General features: G+C 37.1%; 1 protein-coding gene across 3 annotated transcripts in view; it reads right to left on the reverse strand.

Annotated features, from left to right (window-relative positions):
* Positions 1–6281: 6281 nt before the first annotated feature.
* Positions 6282–18828, reverse strand: part of USP46 (ubiquitin specific peptidase 46) — a 58202-nt gene continuing 45655 nt past the window's right edge. For all 3 annotated transcript variants that reach the window (XM_031943076.1, XM_031943077.1, XM_031943075.1), the window contains exons 6-9: positions 18342–18425; positions 14279–14476; positions 12563–12641; positions 6282–10078 (exon numbers count right to left, since the gene is read on the reverse strand). In XM_031943076.1, coding sequence (XP_031798936.1) covers positions 9977–10078; positions 12563–12641; positions 14279–14476; positions 18342–18425 — 463 coding nt within the window. In that variant the 3' untranslated portion in view covers positions 6282–9976. The remainder of the gene's footprint in view (positions 10079–12562; positions 12642–14278; positions 14477–18341; positions 18426–18828) is intronic.

Below are 18828 nucleotides of genomic sequence, written 5' to 3' on the forward strand. Positions count from 1 at the left end.
GCAGAAAGATTTGTGCAGAAGATAAGGTTTGAGCTGAGTCTCAAAGGAAGCCAGGGGGAGGAGGTGAGGAAAGGAGAGCATTTCTGATATGTCAGTGAAAAGGCAGAGTCAAGAAATAGAGAGCCATATGCAAGGAGCAGCAGGAAGACCAACGTAAATGGAAGATGCAAAGTGTGAAAGATTACAAAGGTAAGAATGTGCCAGGTGGTAAAGAGCTTTAAAAAGCCAAATAGAGCATTCTCTTTAATCCTGGACATAAAACTGGAGTTTTTTAAGGAAGTTTTTTAAGAACTACTAGAGTTTATTAAGGAAGGGAATAACAAGATCAGTCCAGCAATTTAGAAACACCATTTTGACATTCAAGTGAGAGAGAGATCAGAGAGACTTTAGAGAAGAGAAGCAACAGAAAGCCTGAGTAATCTGGGCATGAGAAGGTGCTGAGGGACAGCACCAGGGTGGAGAAGTGGGGGATACCTATAAGAGAGACTCCAAAGGTAGAAATGGCAAGACTTGGCAAGAGCTTGGACATGGTAGATGATTGTGAGGGAGGAGTCTAGGATGGTACAGAGATTGCACATTAAATGACTGGTGCTATAGTAGTGCCCTAAAATGTAATAGGGGATTTTTTAGATAAGGTGAGGGTTTGGTAGGAAAGATACTGAGTTTTTTGGGCTGATTAAGCTTGCAGTGCCTAAGGAATATTTCTAATTTGAGATGTTGAAAAGGAAGTTGATGAAAAAGAAATAGAGTTCAGGAGAAAGATGAAGGCTAAATAATAATAAGGCTAACATATAGCACCTACTACGTGCTGGAAAACGATGCTAAACACTTTACAAATATTATCTCATTTGGTTGTCTCAACAACCATGGGAGGTAGATATTATTATTGTTATCCCAATTCTGTTGTTAAGGAAACTGAGGCAAACTGAGGTTTATGTGACTTGCTCATGGCCTGACAGCCAGTAAATGTCTGAAGTCCCACTGGAACTCAAATCTTCTTGATTTCTACCCACTGCTCCACCAGCTGCCTCCTAGTTGTCTGTCACCTAGCTAGATAGACAGATCTGGAATCATTTACATAGAGATGATGATTGATTCCATGGGAAGTGATGTGAACACTAAGGGAGATAATCTAGAGAGAGAAGAAGAATTTAGATTCTTGAGGAGCCCCCAGAGTTGCCAAGAAGGAAACTGAAGGGTCTGAGAAGTAGGAAGATAGAATGAGAAGAAAGAAAGGAAAGTGTATGTAGGAGAAGATGTTAAACCAAGGATGAAGAATGAGAGAAGGTCCTCAGGTTTGACCTTAAAGAGCTCATTGACAACTTTGGAAAGAGCAGTTTCAATTGAAGGTTGAGGTCAGAAGCCACATTGCAGAGAGTTTAGAAGACAGTGAAAGGAGAGGAGATGGAAATAATATTAATTTTTTTTTGCTTTTACATCACATTCATTTTTCCTTAACCAATCTCCACCCTTCCATCCCAATTCTGAACCTTTGCTTACAGCCACCAAAACGAAAATCTCCTGTACAAAGTCAACCAGAATGGCAGCTGCAACTGACTGTACATATGTCCCTGAGAGCCATCATTCATCTCTACATTTTTGCCAAGAAAAAGATGGGATGCTTCCCTTACAATTCTTGAAAACAAAAAGGATTCTTAACAACTCATGGCAGAATCAAGAAACTCATAATAATTCAGTTGCTTTTTAGCGCTATTGACAACTTTGGATATTAAGGTCAACATTGAGATTAAACCCGAGAAGGATCTCTGGAGTGTGGGACAGGATCTTTTGTGAAGACTTATGGAGGATCACGGCTAAGGATTCACCAAGGATGAAAAAGCATATGCAAGTTATGATCCAGAAAGCAGGGAGCACACGTGGATGAAATCATGGCTACTTGGCCATACCCATGTATGAATCCAATCAGCAAAGAGCCCAGCTGAGGGTATAAGGTAATTCAATACCATCTCTAGAGCTACTTTTGATATGTTTGTCTTTTGTTATGTTGACAGACGCTAAGTCTCGTTGACGTTTATGTTTTATTGGCTTGACTTCTTGGTGAAGCATTTGGAACCTAGACTCAGCCCAATTTGTTCATCCTTGGACATTCTTAGATCTACAAAGATCTGCAAACAAAATCGTTTTAAATAACAGTAATGCTGAAGCAGAGGTACAGAGGAGTGAATCATAAGCTAAGCTTCAGCATCAGGAAGACCTGGGGGCATACAATGTCCCAAATCAATAGTAGCTGTAGGGCCTTATACAATTCCCTTAACTTGGAGGAGACTCTCTAAGATTAACTAGCAGAAGACTTAGCAAATCATTTTTTGGAAGCAGGACCTTATCAGGAAGCCTAATTTAAAGCTCCATTAGAGGTAATTTTTCCCCTGTATACCTTTTACCCCTCAAATCTCCTACTAGACATAGCCCATTGGGAAGAGGTTCTACCTAATCTTCTGATACCAAGTCAATAATGGCTCACTTTCATCAACAATGGTTCTTTAAAGGGCTTCCCATCATGAAGGTTTCCTGAAGGGTCAGATAAAGGACTATAGTACGGATCATAAAACTCATCTTACTTTAAATATACAGATAATACCATAGACAGAAAACAGTGGCTCCAGTGAGTGAAATATTTCCCTTCCAATAATAATAATAAAATGCAAAGCCAAGCAAACATCATCTCGTTCTTTCCCTTCATCCCTACTCACACAGATGAGGCTCTGGGTTCAAATCTCTGTGCTGCCGTTATCCACGTGCCTTTGAAAAACTGCTTCCACCCCTCTCTGGGACTCAGTTTCTCCTTCTGTAAAGTGAGGAGGTTATAATTTCAAGATTCCTTACAGACCTAAATCCATGGTCCTTTAATATGGGTCTCTAACTTTCCCCTAATAATGCCCTTTAGAACCTGGCTTTTCCAGGGTTTTTTCATATACCTTCACACCATCTTCCAGCTAAAGATCACTTCCTGTTCCTTCTATTCCCCAAACCCAGAATTCTTGTCTTTGCGGGCTCCCTAGGTCTGGAATGGCCTCCCTCCTCACCTCTGCCTCTTAGAATTCTATTTTATTCATCACTTGGCCCAAGCTCAGTTAAGTGTTCACTCTCTCCTCCAGTTAGCATGTACACAATTATTTTTTGATGTATTCTATGAAAATGTATCCCACCTCCAATCCCATATACGGTCCTTTAGGGCAGTGACTGATTTTATCTTTGACAAAAGTTACCCATACATATAACCTGTAAATAAAAGGCTAGTAAATAAAAATAATAATAATAATTTATCTTTGACAGCTGACTGATTTCAGAAAAGCCTGGAAAGACTTGCACGAACTGATTCTAAGTGAAGTAAATAGAAGCAAAAGAACATTGTCCTCAGTAACAAGATTCTAACAACTAGGCTTGGCTTTTTTCAACAATGAGCTTGAAGGCAATTCCAATAGATTTGTGGAGAGAGCCATTTGCATTCAGAGACTAAATGTGGATCAAAACAGTATATTTCACCTTTTGTTGTTTCTTTACTTGTTTTTTTTCTTTCATATTTTTTCCCTTTTGCCCTGTTTTTTTTTTTTTTAGCAACATGATGAATATGGAAATATGTTTAGAAGAATTGCACATATTTAACATATTAGATTATTGTCTAGGGGAGGAAGGAGAAAGAAAATTTGGAACACAAGATTTTGCAAAGGTGGATATTAAAAACTATCTTTGCATGTATTGGGAAAAATAAAAAACTATTAAAAATAAACGATATTTATATTTGTATTCACAGCACCTGGTATAGCATCTTGAACATAGTATGAGCTTAATACGTGTTTTCTGGACTGGCTGGAAGAACGTCATTATGAAAGCCAGTAGGGATGCTGGGCTTGCAGGTGCCAACCATTGTTTACCATAATCCCTCTAAACTCAATTTTTTTTTTAGATTGAGATGGTTATTTGTAATCCACAGCCTGGAAAGTGTGCCCCATACTTGGTAGGATTATAATTACACAAAACAGAAATGTATAAATAATTATAGCTTATGCCTGGAAAGGAGGTAACCGAGTCTCACAGCAAGAAGGCGGCACAGCAGATTGCTGCCCATGTCTGTGTGTGTCCATATGACGGCAGGAAGCTTGGGGGTAGGCTCGAGCATCCTGGGTGACCCCTTGTGGCATATTTACCAGAGAACATAGACGAGTAATAGAATGAGGAGACATGGAGAGGCTTTGATCTGCACCATGGGAGACGTCACATTGATGAGAGCATAGAGCCGTGGATTTAGGAAGTATTAAAACTTACAGAAAACAGGCAGCCTCTGGGTCCCCAACTAGGGTTTTCTTGGAAAAGATACTGGTTTGCCATTTCCTTCTTCAGTTCATTTTACAGATGAGAAAACTGAGACAGAGTTAAGTGACACAATTAGGGTCACAGAGCTATTAAGTACATGAGGTTGATTTGAACTCAGAAAAATAGTTCTTCCTTACTCCAAACCCCAGAACTCTCTCTACTGCACTCCAGGCACAACAAACATGAAATTAGGAATCTTAAAAAAAAAAAACAGCATCTCTGTATCTCATATCTAAAATGCAGTAGGAATATTTTAGGAAGACAAGGAAATTTGAATTTTTCCTCACCTATTCTAAGGGGAAGGTACAAATTTTAAACAAGTGTAGTGTGGGAATTTGTTTTGCTATAATGAGAATTTTATTTAACTTTTTTTCTATTGGAGGAACAGATTAAAATATATGTATATTTTAAGAATTCTAAAGAAAGTCTCTATGTCTAAATTTCCTGAAAGACTAGTGCTAATAGTACCTACCATACAGGGCTGGCTAGGATGATCAAAATAACTAATGTATGTAATGTGTTTTGCAAACTTGAAACTTTAACACACTATATAATTATCAACTTGGCAGAGGAGACAGAGCACCAGTCTGGAGTCTGCTGACCCAGACCAAAGCCCGTCCTCAGCCACAGCCACAGCCACGGACACGCCACAGCCTCTCATTAACTCAAGTTTCCCAAGCTCTACAATCGGGATACTATTCTCCTACCTACCTCAGAGCTAGTAAAGTAGTTCAAAGAAAACGCTGACAAATCTCAAATGCGAGTTTATTTCATTTTCTCGTAGAGGGCTCCAAGAGCAATCGTCCACAGTGAAATCACATTGAGGAAGATAGAGTGGGAGGGGGTTCTCTATATTTAAGGCTCAAATCTTCCTCATCCCTACAGAACCCTTAACCTGGACGGGAAGGGACAAACACTAATTCGGTACCTACTCTGTGCCAGGTACTGTTCTAAGTGCTTTACAAATATTATCTCATTTAATTCTCACAAACATCTTATTATTATTCCAATTTTACAATTGAAGAAACTGAGGCAGGAGTTAAGTGACTTGACCAAGGTCACATTAGCTAGAAAAATTAGATCTAAACTCAGCTTTTCCTGACTCTAGGACCAGCACTCTATCCTCTACAATACTTAGTTGCCTGTGAAAAGATGGTTACAATGAATTTTATTCTTGGGACATGTATATGTCCCGAGGTTGGTCACTACACAAAGTGCACACTCCTTAGCACCAAAGGATAGGTAACAGATCATTAGAACACTGGTGGTATTTCCAATATAAGATTTTGGATAAAAGGTTCCTTTTCTCGAGCTTCTTCAGTTTATAGTGCACAATCAATAGCCCTCAACCTGCAGGATAATTTGGAGCCAAAGTGAAGCAAAGGGCCAGGGTTGATAAGCACATCTGAGGAATTTTCTTCTGATACACCCACTGGAGAATTCCCATATACCCAAACATTCTCTAATAAGATCTGGTCCCATATAATAACCTAAAGCCCATGGGACATAATTATTTCCAAAAACGAAGTTTCAAAAGAAATGTACCATTCCATTTCAGAAAGTTACATTATAAAATCAATTTGCATTAAAAAAAAAAATCAAAGTAGATCCCAGCTGTGCAGTTATTTTCGTCTCTTAATTGCCAACTCTTGACTACTCTTTCCCGCATTTTGTTAACTCAACATATTGTTCCATAGACTTTGGTTACAGGTTCAGTGTTGATTTTTTTTGTCTGTTTAAAATAAAAAGCAACAGCTTTCTCAAGAAAAATGTATCAGTTCTAATAAGAACACAGCCATTACTGGGAAATAAAGAGGAATCAACTTTTCTTCAAATTCCAATAATTTCAAAATCAAATTATGAATAACTTTTCCATGTCACCCTGTCCCTTTCTTTCATATCACCGTATTTTGAAGTCTTCACGCAGAACATTACCCGACATAGTTCTCTACAGAGAGAATTTCCATTTATTTATTTATTTGTTGTTGTTGGGTTTTTTGTTTCATTTTTTGTTTTTTGCAAACTCCATTTTAGAGGCAAGGGGTTAAACTGATTGAATTTTCACACGATTGAAATTATTGCTTAAAGTGCTTGGGTTGGTTACATTTTTTAAAAATGAAAGTACAGAGTCTTTAAAATTAAAACTATAGGTATCAGCAACACAAATGGAAACTACATGGATACAGCAAATATGTCAGTTATGCAGAAACAGGAGGCGGAAATAAATTAATATAACACTGGAAAACAATTTACTTACGTAAATTGAGCAAGAAAAAAATATACCTATTTTTCCCTGACTCACACCATTTACAAGGGCAAATTATTCGGAATGGTGACTATGAACACCTTGGCTACACAATAGCAAACGAGGGCAAAACATTTAGTGCATGATATTTAATTTCACACGAATATACAAAATTGAACAAAAAGTCACGTTTGAAGATAAAATCCATCGATGGTAAAATGTAAGAATCCATGTACCTAAAATAAGCCTTAAACCTCAGTTAGAACTTGGTTCACCATTATGCAGCTCCATAAAATTCAAGGTATAGGAAATGTTTCTATCGCTTTTCCCATCTTATCTTCAGCTGCCTCGGTCTAGCAAACCCCAAAAGATGCCCGTCCCATTTTCAGATCCACCTTTAGTTGGTGGTGTTTCTCTCCCCTCCTTCATTTTCAGCTGCATCGAATAGCATCTCAAAATGAGGAACATCTTGAACTGAGCAAGACTAGGAGCTAGCGATCTCCCTTTCAAAGTGCATCCTTAAGTGGATCTTCCCAGAGAATGTTGTCCTGAACTCTACTATATTCTCATTCTTAACTAGGAACCCATAAAATCAAAAGATTTCTTTTCTCCTTTAGCACGATATAGCAGCTTGTTTTAAAATACATAACCAATAAGAATGATGCTGTAAAGCAATTTTTGCAGGGGCCCAGCAAGCCAAACACGGACATAGAAGAAAGCCACAAAGTTGTGCTGGTCTCTGAAATGTGAATTCTTTAAATGACTTTGAAGATGGGTTTATTTGTTTTATACCATTCTTAGGCTCTCTCATAATGGGAAGAATTTGTTAAAAAAGAATCCACTTGGGTGACGTCATCTTTAAATACAGTGAAAAGATTTTTTAAAAAAGGTTATAGCTGATCTCTTACTAATTGGAGGTGAAATGGAGGGTGAGTGGGAATGGAAGAGTAAGCAAACAGATCTAAAATAAAGTAAATGCTGATTAAATTTTGATAGTGGGCAAGTTAATTTTTGACTAGTTACCAATTGTTTACTTGCACTAGTCCACACGTCTCTCTAATACCTTCCAAAATACCTTCTTACAAATACAGAAATCTGTTCATAAACTCTACATTTCCCTTTTTCTTTTGCATGAAAAAAATAAACTATCATAGTAAAAATCATTGGGAAAAGCTGTTTGTAACCTCATAAAAGGTCAGACTGTAACCCTGGTTTAACATTTCAATATTGCTTCACTCGTCACTACTTAATTCCTTAACAGTTTATAAACCTCTTCCTAGCAAAATGGACATTTATTTCCAAAAATCTATTTTAAAATAATTTTAACAATTTCTCTCCCCAAAGTTATCATTCAGTCTCCCAACTCTGATTGTGTAAGGTTCGCTATACATTTCTTGAGCTTTGCGATCTATAGCCAAGGATCTGGGGTACAATCAACATAGACATTCTCTCTTCATCTTCAGTCTGGAAAGTGCACTCATTCACAACCAGAGCCCAAGATTCACCTGCTAAGCAAGTGATTGCTGTATAACTTTAATGGGGGAAAAAAAAGGTGAGGCATGAATATTCAAAAATAGGAATTCGCCTCTAAACAAGGTAAGGCATTTTATACTCTCACCAAGAAAGTGGGAAGGGGGAAGGGAATCACCCCGTTTTGGTCTCGGATGGAAAGTTGAACATTTCCCCTTTAGCATGACAAAATGAAGCATGTGGGACTAATGAGTCACATTCTGAGTAATAAAGAGTTCAAGGTATTTCAAAGATAAGAAATCCAGTTTCTCTCTGGTTAAAGTGCTATATTCCTTATGATACAAAATGGTGGTTCACCTTTTCCATTCCATTTCAAACCACATCATACCAAAGGCTTATAAATTCATGGATCATAAGGTACAAAATAATATCACATTCACAGTAGATTATAACATCAAGAAGTTAACTGACTTCCTCAACAGAAGCAGAAATCCAGAATGAGAATTTCAAACAAACTTTGCTAAGAGGGTTGGGGGAGGAGAGGACGGGAAGGAATGGAGAAAAAAGGGAAAAGACAAAACCAGCTAAGGACAGAAAGGCAGTTGACCCTTTTAATGAAAAGTACTGAACTGTCTAATAAATATACATTTAAAAAAATGAAAATAAGTAAAAGTAAATATGTATGAGATGAGGTTCTTCCTTGGAAATCTGTCTTGTCTAACAGCCTACGGGCTGATTGAACCTAAGAAAATGTCCGTCACTTAGTCCACTTTTCCTCCTCCTACTTGCCCTCCCCTTCCACTTCCTTGGACTTTGTCTCGTTCCTACTTGGATATTTCCAGTATTCCCCCTAGGGAACAGTTCTTTATTAGCCCTGACACTTGCCAGGTCCTCAGTAAACTAACTGAAAAATAAAAATTACTAACAGTCACATAATGTGGCTGGATAGTGTAAAAACGTGATTTCCTGTTTAGTCCCATGATGTGAGGGCAGTGCGGGTACTAAATGATTTGGGGGGGACTGGAGTCAGGTGTCTTTTTTTTTTTTTTATCCCTACTATTGTAGGAAGTATTCAAGGATCAGCTGAAGTTACCCTGAAAAGATGAATAGGGCTATTTCCTACCCACAGGGGAAAATGTTGATGGTACTGAAACTCCTTGAAGTACATTTTTAAAGTTAAGGATCTCTGTCCAGAAAATTCTCTCCTATTTCTTCCTTTCTTTCACCTACCCTTAATGCCATACTTTGTTAGGCCCTTGAACTTTGACAGTTGGTTCCAAGGCCCAAAGGGCTAACACTAATGTCACCATAATAAGCTGTCTACCCCTCTCCCCTCCTTTGAGGCTATTTTTAGTACTGAGGTTACTCACTTCTAAAAGTTTTTCAACTTAAAGTTATGGTTTTTAGCCCCAGAGGGCATGAAATCCATCCAGTTCTTTAAGCCTACTCTATCGAAAACTTGGCTTAGGAGCTAGAAATGGAGAGCCACAGAGCCTCTGACTTACACCATTAAGAGGAATGCATCGTAAGTTGGCCCCTGAAGCCATTTACAAAGTTCAGTAAAAAGCCCCAAAAGAGAACACGGCCATTTGTAGAAAACATTACTCTAGTTCACTGGGAGGCAGCGGATGGCATAGTGTGTACTCAATCCTAAAAATCTGTAAATGTTATTCATGTAAATCTGACTACAACTGGATAACATTGAATTCTACCTTGGACTGAAAGAAAACCAAAAGTGCTGCATATCAAAATGGCGGGAGGAAGGGGGGGACGGGGGAAAGGGGGCAACAGCCTAACACCGTTAGACCATTCAGGCTCAGGGTGTCGATGGCGGGCCATTAAGAAGGAAGGTGATTGATCTGCGGAGAAGCCAGTCAGAGTGGGCACTATGCCATTCTCCCACTTGAAGCAGTTCTGCAGTTCTTCACATCATTCTCTTGATTGATAGAATAAAATATATCCTGACTCCGAATTTTTTGATATATCTGATGTCAGACCATAGAATTCTTCGATAGCTTGTGCATCTATTTTCTTTGGGAAGGAATGAAGGGGAAATAGAAGAGAAGAGAGAGAGAGAAAAAAAATTAAAATAAACACAAATGTTCAAAATGCTAATTGGAAGAAAATAATATAAACACATTACAAATAAATGGCATATCATAAGGTCAGAACATATAAAGAAGCAATTCAAGGAGCCAGAACAATCCAGTACTTTAAGTTCTTCTAATAGTTAAAAGAAGGGGGGTGAAAGAGGTGAGAGAGCCAGAGGGAGTATGAAATAGAGTCTAATTTTAACTATTTCTGTTTACCAGGAATCCATTTAGTGTTCTGAAGAATAATCTCATAAAATAGTCCCCTAGTCACCTCAGATTTAATGGGTGCCTCAAGCATGGAATTTACCCTTATAAATCCCCCTTACAACAAAACCATGACACAGAAAATATCCCTATAATAACAACAAAAAGATCCTATGGTTCCAGCAGATGGTCCACTTAACTTAAGAAATAATTAATACAATAAAATTCTAGCACAAGAAAAATAGTTCAGACAGATCTTTGAAGTATAACCAGAATACCATCTAGACTGTTGTGTCCATGGCCAATTAGTACAGTTGACTGTATAATACTAATGAGGTCAAGGTCACAAGTTGAATTGAAGCTCAGGTCAGTTAGTTTTATTTGGTTTCTCTGCCACAGACAGTAATCCTAACTCTTTTTTGCCCTTCTGAAAATTTGTCCCCCTTGGCTCAAAGCGGGTTCTGGGTGAGGGGATATTAATGTATCTCCACTACTGGAAAAATGAGTCAAAGTGAATGTCCTACCCAGTGGTGGCAGGGAGCCATTAGTATATCACCTCATTAAGAGATTGTTCATACGTTAAATTACTTCCACAGAAGTTTTCTGTTATGACTATGGGACAGGGATGATAACTGGAAAATATGTTACAAACATTTCCTAATAACGTGCTAGAAAGAGAATTTTTAGGAGTCAAATTTGATTACTGCCTCCTCAAACTTTCATTTGTTCAATGTTTTCATTAGTGTATTATCTTCTAAGAAGTTTCAAGCACTTAAATCCCATCTCCCAAACTGATCAGGGGAAGAAACAAGTCCTACCCTTTTATTCTATCTCTTCTGGTGCCCATCGTGTTGGACCACTGTTACTCAACAAATGTTTGTCAAATTGAATTAATGTAAACCATTCATTGCAGTAATTCAGGAATACTGGATTTCAAAGGTTATTTGGATCTCAAACTTTCATCCTGAATTGCAAATATAAAATTTTGGGAGGCTCAATTTGAAAGTCAAATGTTCTTAACTCTCAAATTCCTTGCAGAGATTGCACACAAAGCTTTCAGATAACTGCCACAGTAATTTGTCAAGTTATGTCCTCTTACTGCTTTGTGAACAGCAGTGTGCAGCAGACTAGTCAAACACATCTACGGGGACCCATTTCTTATCTTCCTGTACTCCCAAGCAGAATTCATCAGAACAGGGGTCATGTAGGTCATGCAGTTTTATAGCTTCTATGTGCATAATTGGTAGTATTAAACAATGATTACAGACATTCTAATAATAATCCACTGGGATATAAAATGCCAAGTTAGATGAGAAAATAGAATCTGGTACATCTGAGTCACATTTAAGCATAAATTTTTAAAAATCTGCTTGACTTTAAAACCCTGCTCTCTACATGTTTGCTACATCCTAATTTCCAATCTTCAAAAAATTCAACTTGCTATTTGGTCAATTATACAGCATAACATAACTGCTAGCAGGAACTGTTTAGTAATAATCTTACTCTTTCCTCAGAATCTTAAAACTCCCTCATGTTCTATACTAGAGATTCTTAAGCTTTTTTGCCTCATGTAACCCTGTGGCAGTCTGGAGTCTATAAAGCTTTTCTTACAATATTTTAGATTCACAAAATGAAATCTGTAGGATTAGAAAGAAAATCAATTATATTGGAGTAAGAATCTAATCCTTTTGTCATTCAAGTTCATGAACCCCCTGAAATCTACCCTCAGGAGTCCACAATCCACAGCCTAAGAATTCCTGCCTTAGATCCCAGCTTCTTTTTCTCTTAATTTAAATTTAAATTATTTTTTGTTTGTTTTTCTTTTTTTTTAATAATGGTATTTTATTTTTCCAAATGCACACAAAGACAGTTTTCAACATTCACATTTGCAAAACCTTGTGTTTCAAATTTTTCTCTCTCTCTACAAGATAGCAAGCAATCTGATATGGCAAACTGTATAATTCTTCTAAACATATTTCCATATTCATCATGTAGAGTCTAGCTTCTTAAACTGTGAACCCATGAGGTCTCATAACTGAATGTGGGAGTCACAAAATTATGATTTGTTATCAATAAATTTTTAATTTATATACCTATTTTATATACCTATATGCCTGGAGTCATGACAAAGAGAAAGAGGGGACAGAGGAAGGAAAAAAGTAAAAGAGAGAGAGGGAAAGAGAGAAGAATAGACAGAGAAAGACATAAATACACTGACCTCTACAATGTCATCATCAAATAAAAGCCAGAAGCCATGACTCTTCACAATGGTAATATAATGCCCACGATTAGGTCCACTGAAAAAAAATATTACAAAGAATTAGCTATGACTGGAAGAACATTTCTCCACTTTGCACTTCTATTTTTTTCTATGACTATTATCAGTTTTATTTTAGATTTAATTTTAGATGTGTTGTATACACCGGAAAGATACAATTCCCCCAGGGTTTGTTCAAAATGACATGAGATCTTCTAGGTACATCCTAGAAGAACATAATAGGACTTAGGGGGTCCTCTTCAAAAGACTGTTGATTTAATAACATTTCTCTAAAGAATTAACCAAGGGTCTGGCCAACCCTTGGAGCCCCCTATATTGAAATCACTGGGCAAGAACAATTCCTTAGGAATTGATGAAGTTTCAAAAGAACTTAGATTTAATGAAAAATGGAATAACTGGCCAAGAACTTTATGGTGTGAATCTTAAGATGAAGCTATCATTACTACTTCTTAAAATACTACCTTGAATACTACAGTGACAAAACTCCAAATTTGGCATTTTCAAAATTACAGAATACCAGGGTTGATAGAAACTTCAAAAAAACAATCAGTAAGGCTGATGAAAATATATTTTAAAAACACAATTGAATCTCCTCCACTTTGTGTTTGTTTGCTGTATTCTTTTAGTTTTGTTTATAAATGCTCTGAATAATCTATCTTATAATCTGGATCTCTTCCAGACTTTCCAATGGGCGTATCATCTACTTTTCAACTACTTTTTCAATGCTCATGGTCTTCTGTTAGTCTTCTCTGTGAAGTCTATGAATGAGCACTCTATACAAGAGAGCTTTAACTAGGCTAGGGAAACCCAATATCACTGTGGTCTCCTGCCTATATTCAGACTTAAGGAAAAACGCTAGCTGGAAGTTAATGAAAATAAAGATATAATTTTTTTTCTCCATTCAAGTTCATGGATCCCCTAAAATTATCTTCATGGACTCCAAGTGAAGAACTTCTGCACTAAACCATTAGTGTCCTTGGGTGTCATGTGTCTCTGTTTGGCAAGCACATATGTCTGCCAGCCAAGGCTGTATCTGAGTTCTCTTTTAGATATTAGTTGTGATGACAATTTTCCTTTGTTTCAAGTTTTCTCTCCATTTTTCCATTTAGTCACTATTTTGTTTTCCGTTTTCATTTATAGTGGGAATGTAAAAATAGGTATAGTTTATATCTTTCAATAGTATGTCAACACACCCTTTACAGGTCACATATGAAGAGGATCCCAATTAAGTTAAATTTGAATTATTGTATTGTATCATTTGCAAATGCTCTAAAAACTGACATTCTGCTACTCCCTGGTGATTCCTTCAGAAAATCCTAACAGAAATATAAGAAAAAATTTTTTAAATTGGAAGGTGTATTCTTTTCTCAAAAAAAAAAAAAAAAAAAAAAAAGCTAAATCAAGCCTATCCAAATAAGAAAATTAATAACATGGATTAAGATTTTCAATTTTTCTGATTTTAGTTATCTTGAAGAATAAAGACATCTTTGCCCTTTACTTGGTGGAACAATCTGGGAGACCTCTATAAAAACAGGTACCAACTTTTCCTGTATAGGTCAGTGGTTTTCTTCAAATTGTACTCAGAATTTCCCTAGACTATGTATTTTTAATAGCCCTTCAAAACACAAATAATGACCACTCAAGATGCAATGATACCTGCCACAGTGGACTACTACAGCCACCAAGTCATACATGCGGTCCAGGTTCACTGCGTCACTGGATGTATTGAACAGACGGAGCTCCAGCGGGAAGACCACACGGTAGGAGAGCTTGGTATATCTGTGGAGTTGTTCCATATATTTGAACCTCTTAAGATGTAATGCTAGGATCATTGGAAGCTTTTTTACTCTCATCCTAGAAAGTCATAAATAAGTTGTCAGTCAAGTCTCATCCTTTTTGGGGGTTAAAAAAGAAAAAAGCACAATCTGTTTTCTGTATTGGCTCATGGAGGGCAGACATGGCCCTGGTAACCTAAAGTAGAAGGTACTAAAACAAAAACTAGAATACTTCACTCATTTACTAGATACCATCTTGTACAGTAACCTCAACTATGCAAAAGATGGCTGAAAAGATCTCTGAGCAGCCCAAATGGTCAGCACCCATCAGTTCACGAAATACAATCCACATACTTAATAAATAGGAGCAGTCCAGGTCTCAGGTCTAGCAAACTTGGTTATCTGGTTTCCCTGCCCACTACAGATGAGAATCATCCAAATGATGGTGAGAGCCATGTGTGATGCTCTAGAGAAGAAATGGCTAACAGGATCAAAATTAGAGCTAAAAGGGGTCTTAGAGGTTATCTAGCTTAACCCCCTCTTGCAGTTGAGGAAACGGGCACAGAAAGGTAAGGGGATGTGACTTATAGAAAGTAACAAAACCCAGATTCTCTGATTTCAAATCTAGGGTTCTTCTGCATTGCACTATAGTGCTTTCCTCTTGAGGCAGGAGAAGAAAGAAAAAATAAATAAGACACCAACTATCTCACATAAATCATTCAGCTCCTTAGAATAATACCCATCCCTTTAATGAAGTTTTAGTATAAGACATTTTGCCAGCAATGTCAGTGATGAAAACTGAAGCTAGCCCAATAGGTAGCATGTGCCTTATTTCCAACCTTGAGTTGAGAAGGTTCACAGATATACCTCTGCCATGTGCTAGTCTTGCATTATGGTACGGAACAGAAGAGAGAGCTCCTTCAGAGTAGGGAAGGCAGGGCTGATCACCCTGCCTTATTGCTTTCAACTTAAGTCTTCCATTTAATTCATTTACTCTCAACCAAGCTTCCTCAATTCAATGGCAAGATGTGAGATCCAACAAGGAAAAAGACAGAAAAATTACAAAAAGCAGAAATAAGAACCTAAAGGTATAGTGTGGAGCCATTGAATGTAGGGATATGCAGGCCTACTTATTTCCCAAAGCTCCTAAGGGCATTATATTATTATAGTGGAGCGGGCAAGGACTCAAAATAATAGAGATGGGGGAACCTTACAGATTCCATTTCCACGACTTCCATTTTACTGAAGTCAAAATGCATTAATGCCGAGTACCAATCAGTAACTCAAGTGATACAATAATAGATACACATAATAATACCCTGGAATTATCAAGGCAAGATCAAATTATGTTCAGTAAATGTTTTTTAAGCCTAGGGAATACTATGCCTCAGTAGGTCTCCTTTAGTGGATCATCATCCATCCATCTCCTATCCATGAAATGATCTCCTTTGGGGGACCATCTTCCATCCATCTCCTATCTATTAAATGATATCCCTTGGTGGACCATCTTCCTTCCATCTTCTATCCATTAAATGATCTCCTTTGGGAGACCATCTTCCATCCATCTTCTATCTATTAAATGATCTCCTTTGGTGGACCATCATCCATCCATCTCCTATCTATTAAATGATATCCCTTGGTGAACCATCTTCCTTCCATCTCCTATCCATTAAATGATCTCCTTTGGTGGACCATCATCCATCCATCTCCTATCTATTAAATGATATCCCTTGGTGGACCATCTTCCATCCATCTCCTATCTATTAAATGATCTCCTTTGGTGGATCATCATCTATCTCCCATTTATTAAATGACAGTATGTTCCAAGGCTTAGGTATAGGCCCTCTTCTCTTTTTTATGTTGTCTTAGTGACCTTATGATCTCCCATGAGTTCAATTAATTGGTACGTGAGATTTGCAATGTAAATGATGATCCAAAGAAGGAAACAGAGTAAAATTGGTTACACAGGTGGGAAGAACAGGGTAACCAGTAGTGAACGCTCAAGAGTGTGAAACAGGAATGAGGAGTGAGAAAAAAAAGCCACTGAATTTGAAAATTAAGAGATTACTAAAAATCTTAAAAAGAAAAGCATTAGTCAAGTAGTGAGCTTCAAAGTTAGTTTACAAGGGTATAAAAGATAAAGAAGAGACAATGAAAAAAGATAAATTGGATCTACATATTACTTCAGAGAATCAAAACATTTCTCTCATTTCTTGCTTATCAACTTATCATGCTTATTTAAATACATTTTTAAAAATAGAACAGAAGATAGTATAAATAAAGACTTCCTCTTTTGCCTTATATTCTATGGAATAGAACCTTTGAAAGATTCTACAAAGCTGGAAAGGTTTCAAACACAAGTTCAATCAAGAATCGTACACTGATAATCACGATCTAGTCTAGGCAAGTTTGCAGAGATTCATCACCAGACTGGCAGCAAGGTCATGAATGATCAGGTAACAATTCTCAAGTCCCATTTACTAAGTTACAGAGGTTTGCATTCTGCACCATTGGAAGTAATACCCTGCTCATCAAATCCCAGATCCCTGAAGCATTTAAGATAAGGAGATGGTGTGGGAACAATTCTTGAGTCTAATGATTCAGAGAACAGAGGAATTCTCTTCCTTTTGCTGGAAGAAATGGTTTCACAGAAGGTTATGTTAGAAAACTACAAGGATTTTAGCTGACTACAGGTTCAATAAGTATAGTGTACAAGATGGCGGCAGCCTCTCAGACTATAATAAGGCTCATCTTTTGACATCAGACAGAGTGTACTCAGTGCCCTTATATTCATAGCCTATCAAACTTGTTAGAATCTGCCAGACTCTGAGAACTCTTAAATCACTATAAGGATTTCATAGCAAGACTTTAATGATCTTACTCAGCATTTACAGATAGTTTCCAGAATAAGTGGGATGTTAGTAAAATTTAAGTATTTCTAGATTTCACATTTTTGCAAAATATATTCAGAGAAAAACAACTTAAAAAAAAACACTATTCTATAACCATGAAATTTAAGGACTAACTGAAGAAAAGGGGGGTAGTAAAGCTGGAAAAAAGATTTGGTTAGGGGGTAAGGGAGGAAAAGGATTAACCATTCCAGAGGGTCCAAGAAGGGAAAACTGGACAAAAGGTTAGTTAATTTTTGCACATTTCGCCTTAACATGAGAAAGAATTGTCTAATGTTATAGCTTATAAAAAAGGAGACAGATGCTTTGTGAGCTAGAAAGCTTCCTGTTGTAGGAAAGGGTCAAGTAGAAGTCTGACATCTCCATTTGTTTATAGAAGGGGTTTCTGCACCAGGAAGGGTTTGCCATAGACAGAAATGATTATTAATAATAAATGATTCAGAGAAATTCAGAATTTTTTTATCTTTTTTTTAATCTTCATTTGAAGCACTCAATCTCTGAAGGTTAAGCTAACTTTTTCTTCGACCCCACCCAGGTGGAGCAGCTATTTGGTCGACTTGAGTTTGGGTGGGGATAAATTCTTTGAATAGATTGCTCAAAGCTGGGAGTAATTTAAGAATTAAATGACACAATCAAAGGTCAGGTCCTGCTCCTCATTGTAATATTCATTTTCTCATTAATTGTTAACCAATCAGAGTTGACTGCTACTTTGGGGAATATCAACTCTTTTGGACTAAGAGAGACAGCCAAATGACCATCCTTTTATTAAAATGCTGAATATATTAATAAAATGATTAAATTACCCAGAAATTATATTTTTTCAAACCTTTTAAAATGCTACACCTAGTTGCCATCTTAGATAACTTCCAAATCTAAAATTCTACAATCTCCTAACCTACCATGCCTAAAGCTGCAGATTCCCTGTCCCCTTCTCACTCGTCTCCACATTCCCACTCCCAATCAGGTGAATATCCACATCCCCTGTCCTTAAAGAACAAGACAAATTGGGAAGGTGTATCTGAAGTTTCCACCTACCTTTTCTGGGCCTCCTGTTTACTGCAGCAAGTTTCACAGTAGTATTTCTGTTCACTACACAATGTCTCAGTGTTACTGAAGTCTCTGTAGAGAAATACAATCTCATTTTTAAAAGGGACCAGGATATATTTTGTTTACTCGATCAAAGACACTTCTTATATCACATTGCAAAATCCATATAAGATGATTTGTAATCTGAATATAGAAAAACAAAGTAGAAGACTTCTGAAAAACATAAAAAATTGAAAACTCTGAATTATTTTCATCTGAAGCCTGGAGATAATGTTCATAACATTATTACTTCCATTGTCCGGGCTATTATTTCACTAGACAAGAAAATTCGAGTCACTGAATGGATCCTAGAACTACAACCTTAAATCCCCTAATGGTTCAGAAAACTCCAGTGTTCAACAGAATGGACTTTTAATGGAAGATCAAATAGATATACAGATAATATTACTGGGTAAGTTGAAAAACCCTTCTTCAG

The sequence above is a fragment of the Sarcophilus harrisii genome, chromosome 6 (assembly GCF_902635505.1).
Source record: "Sarcophilus harrisii chromosome 6, mSarHar1.11, whole genome shotgun sequence".
NCBI classification, from domain to species: Eukaryota; Metazoa; Chordata; class Mammalia; order Dasyuromorphia; family Dasyuridae; genus Sarcophilus; species Sarcophilus harrisii.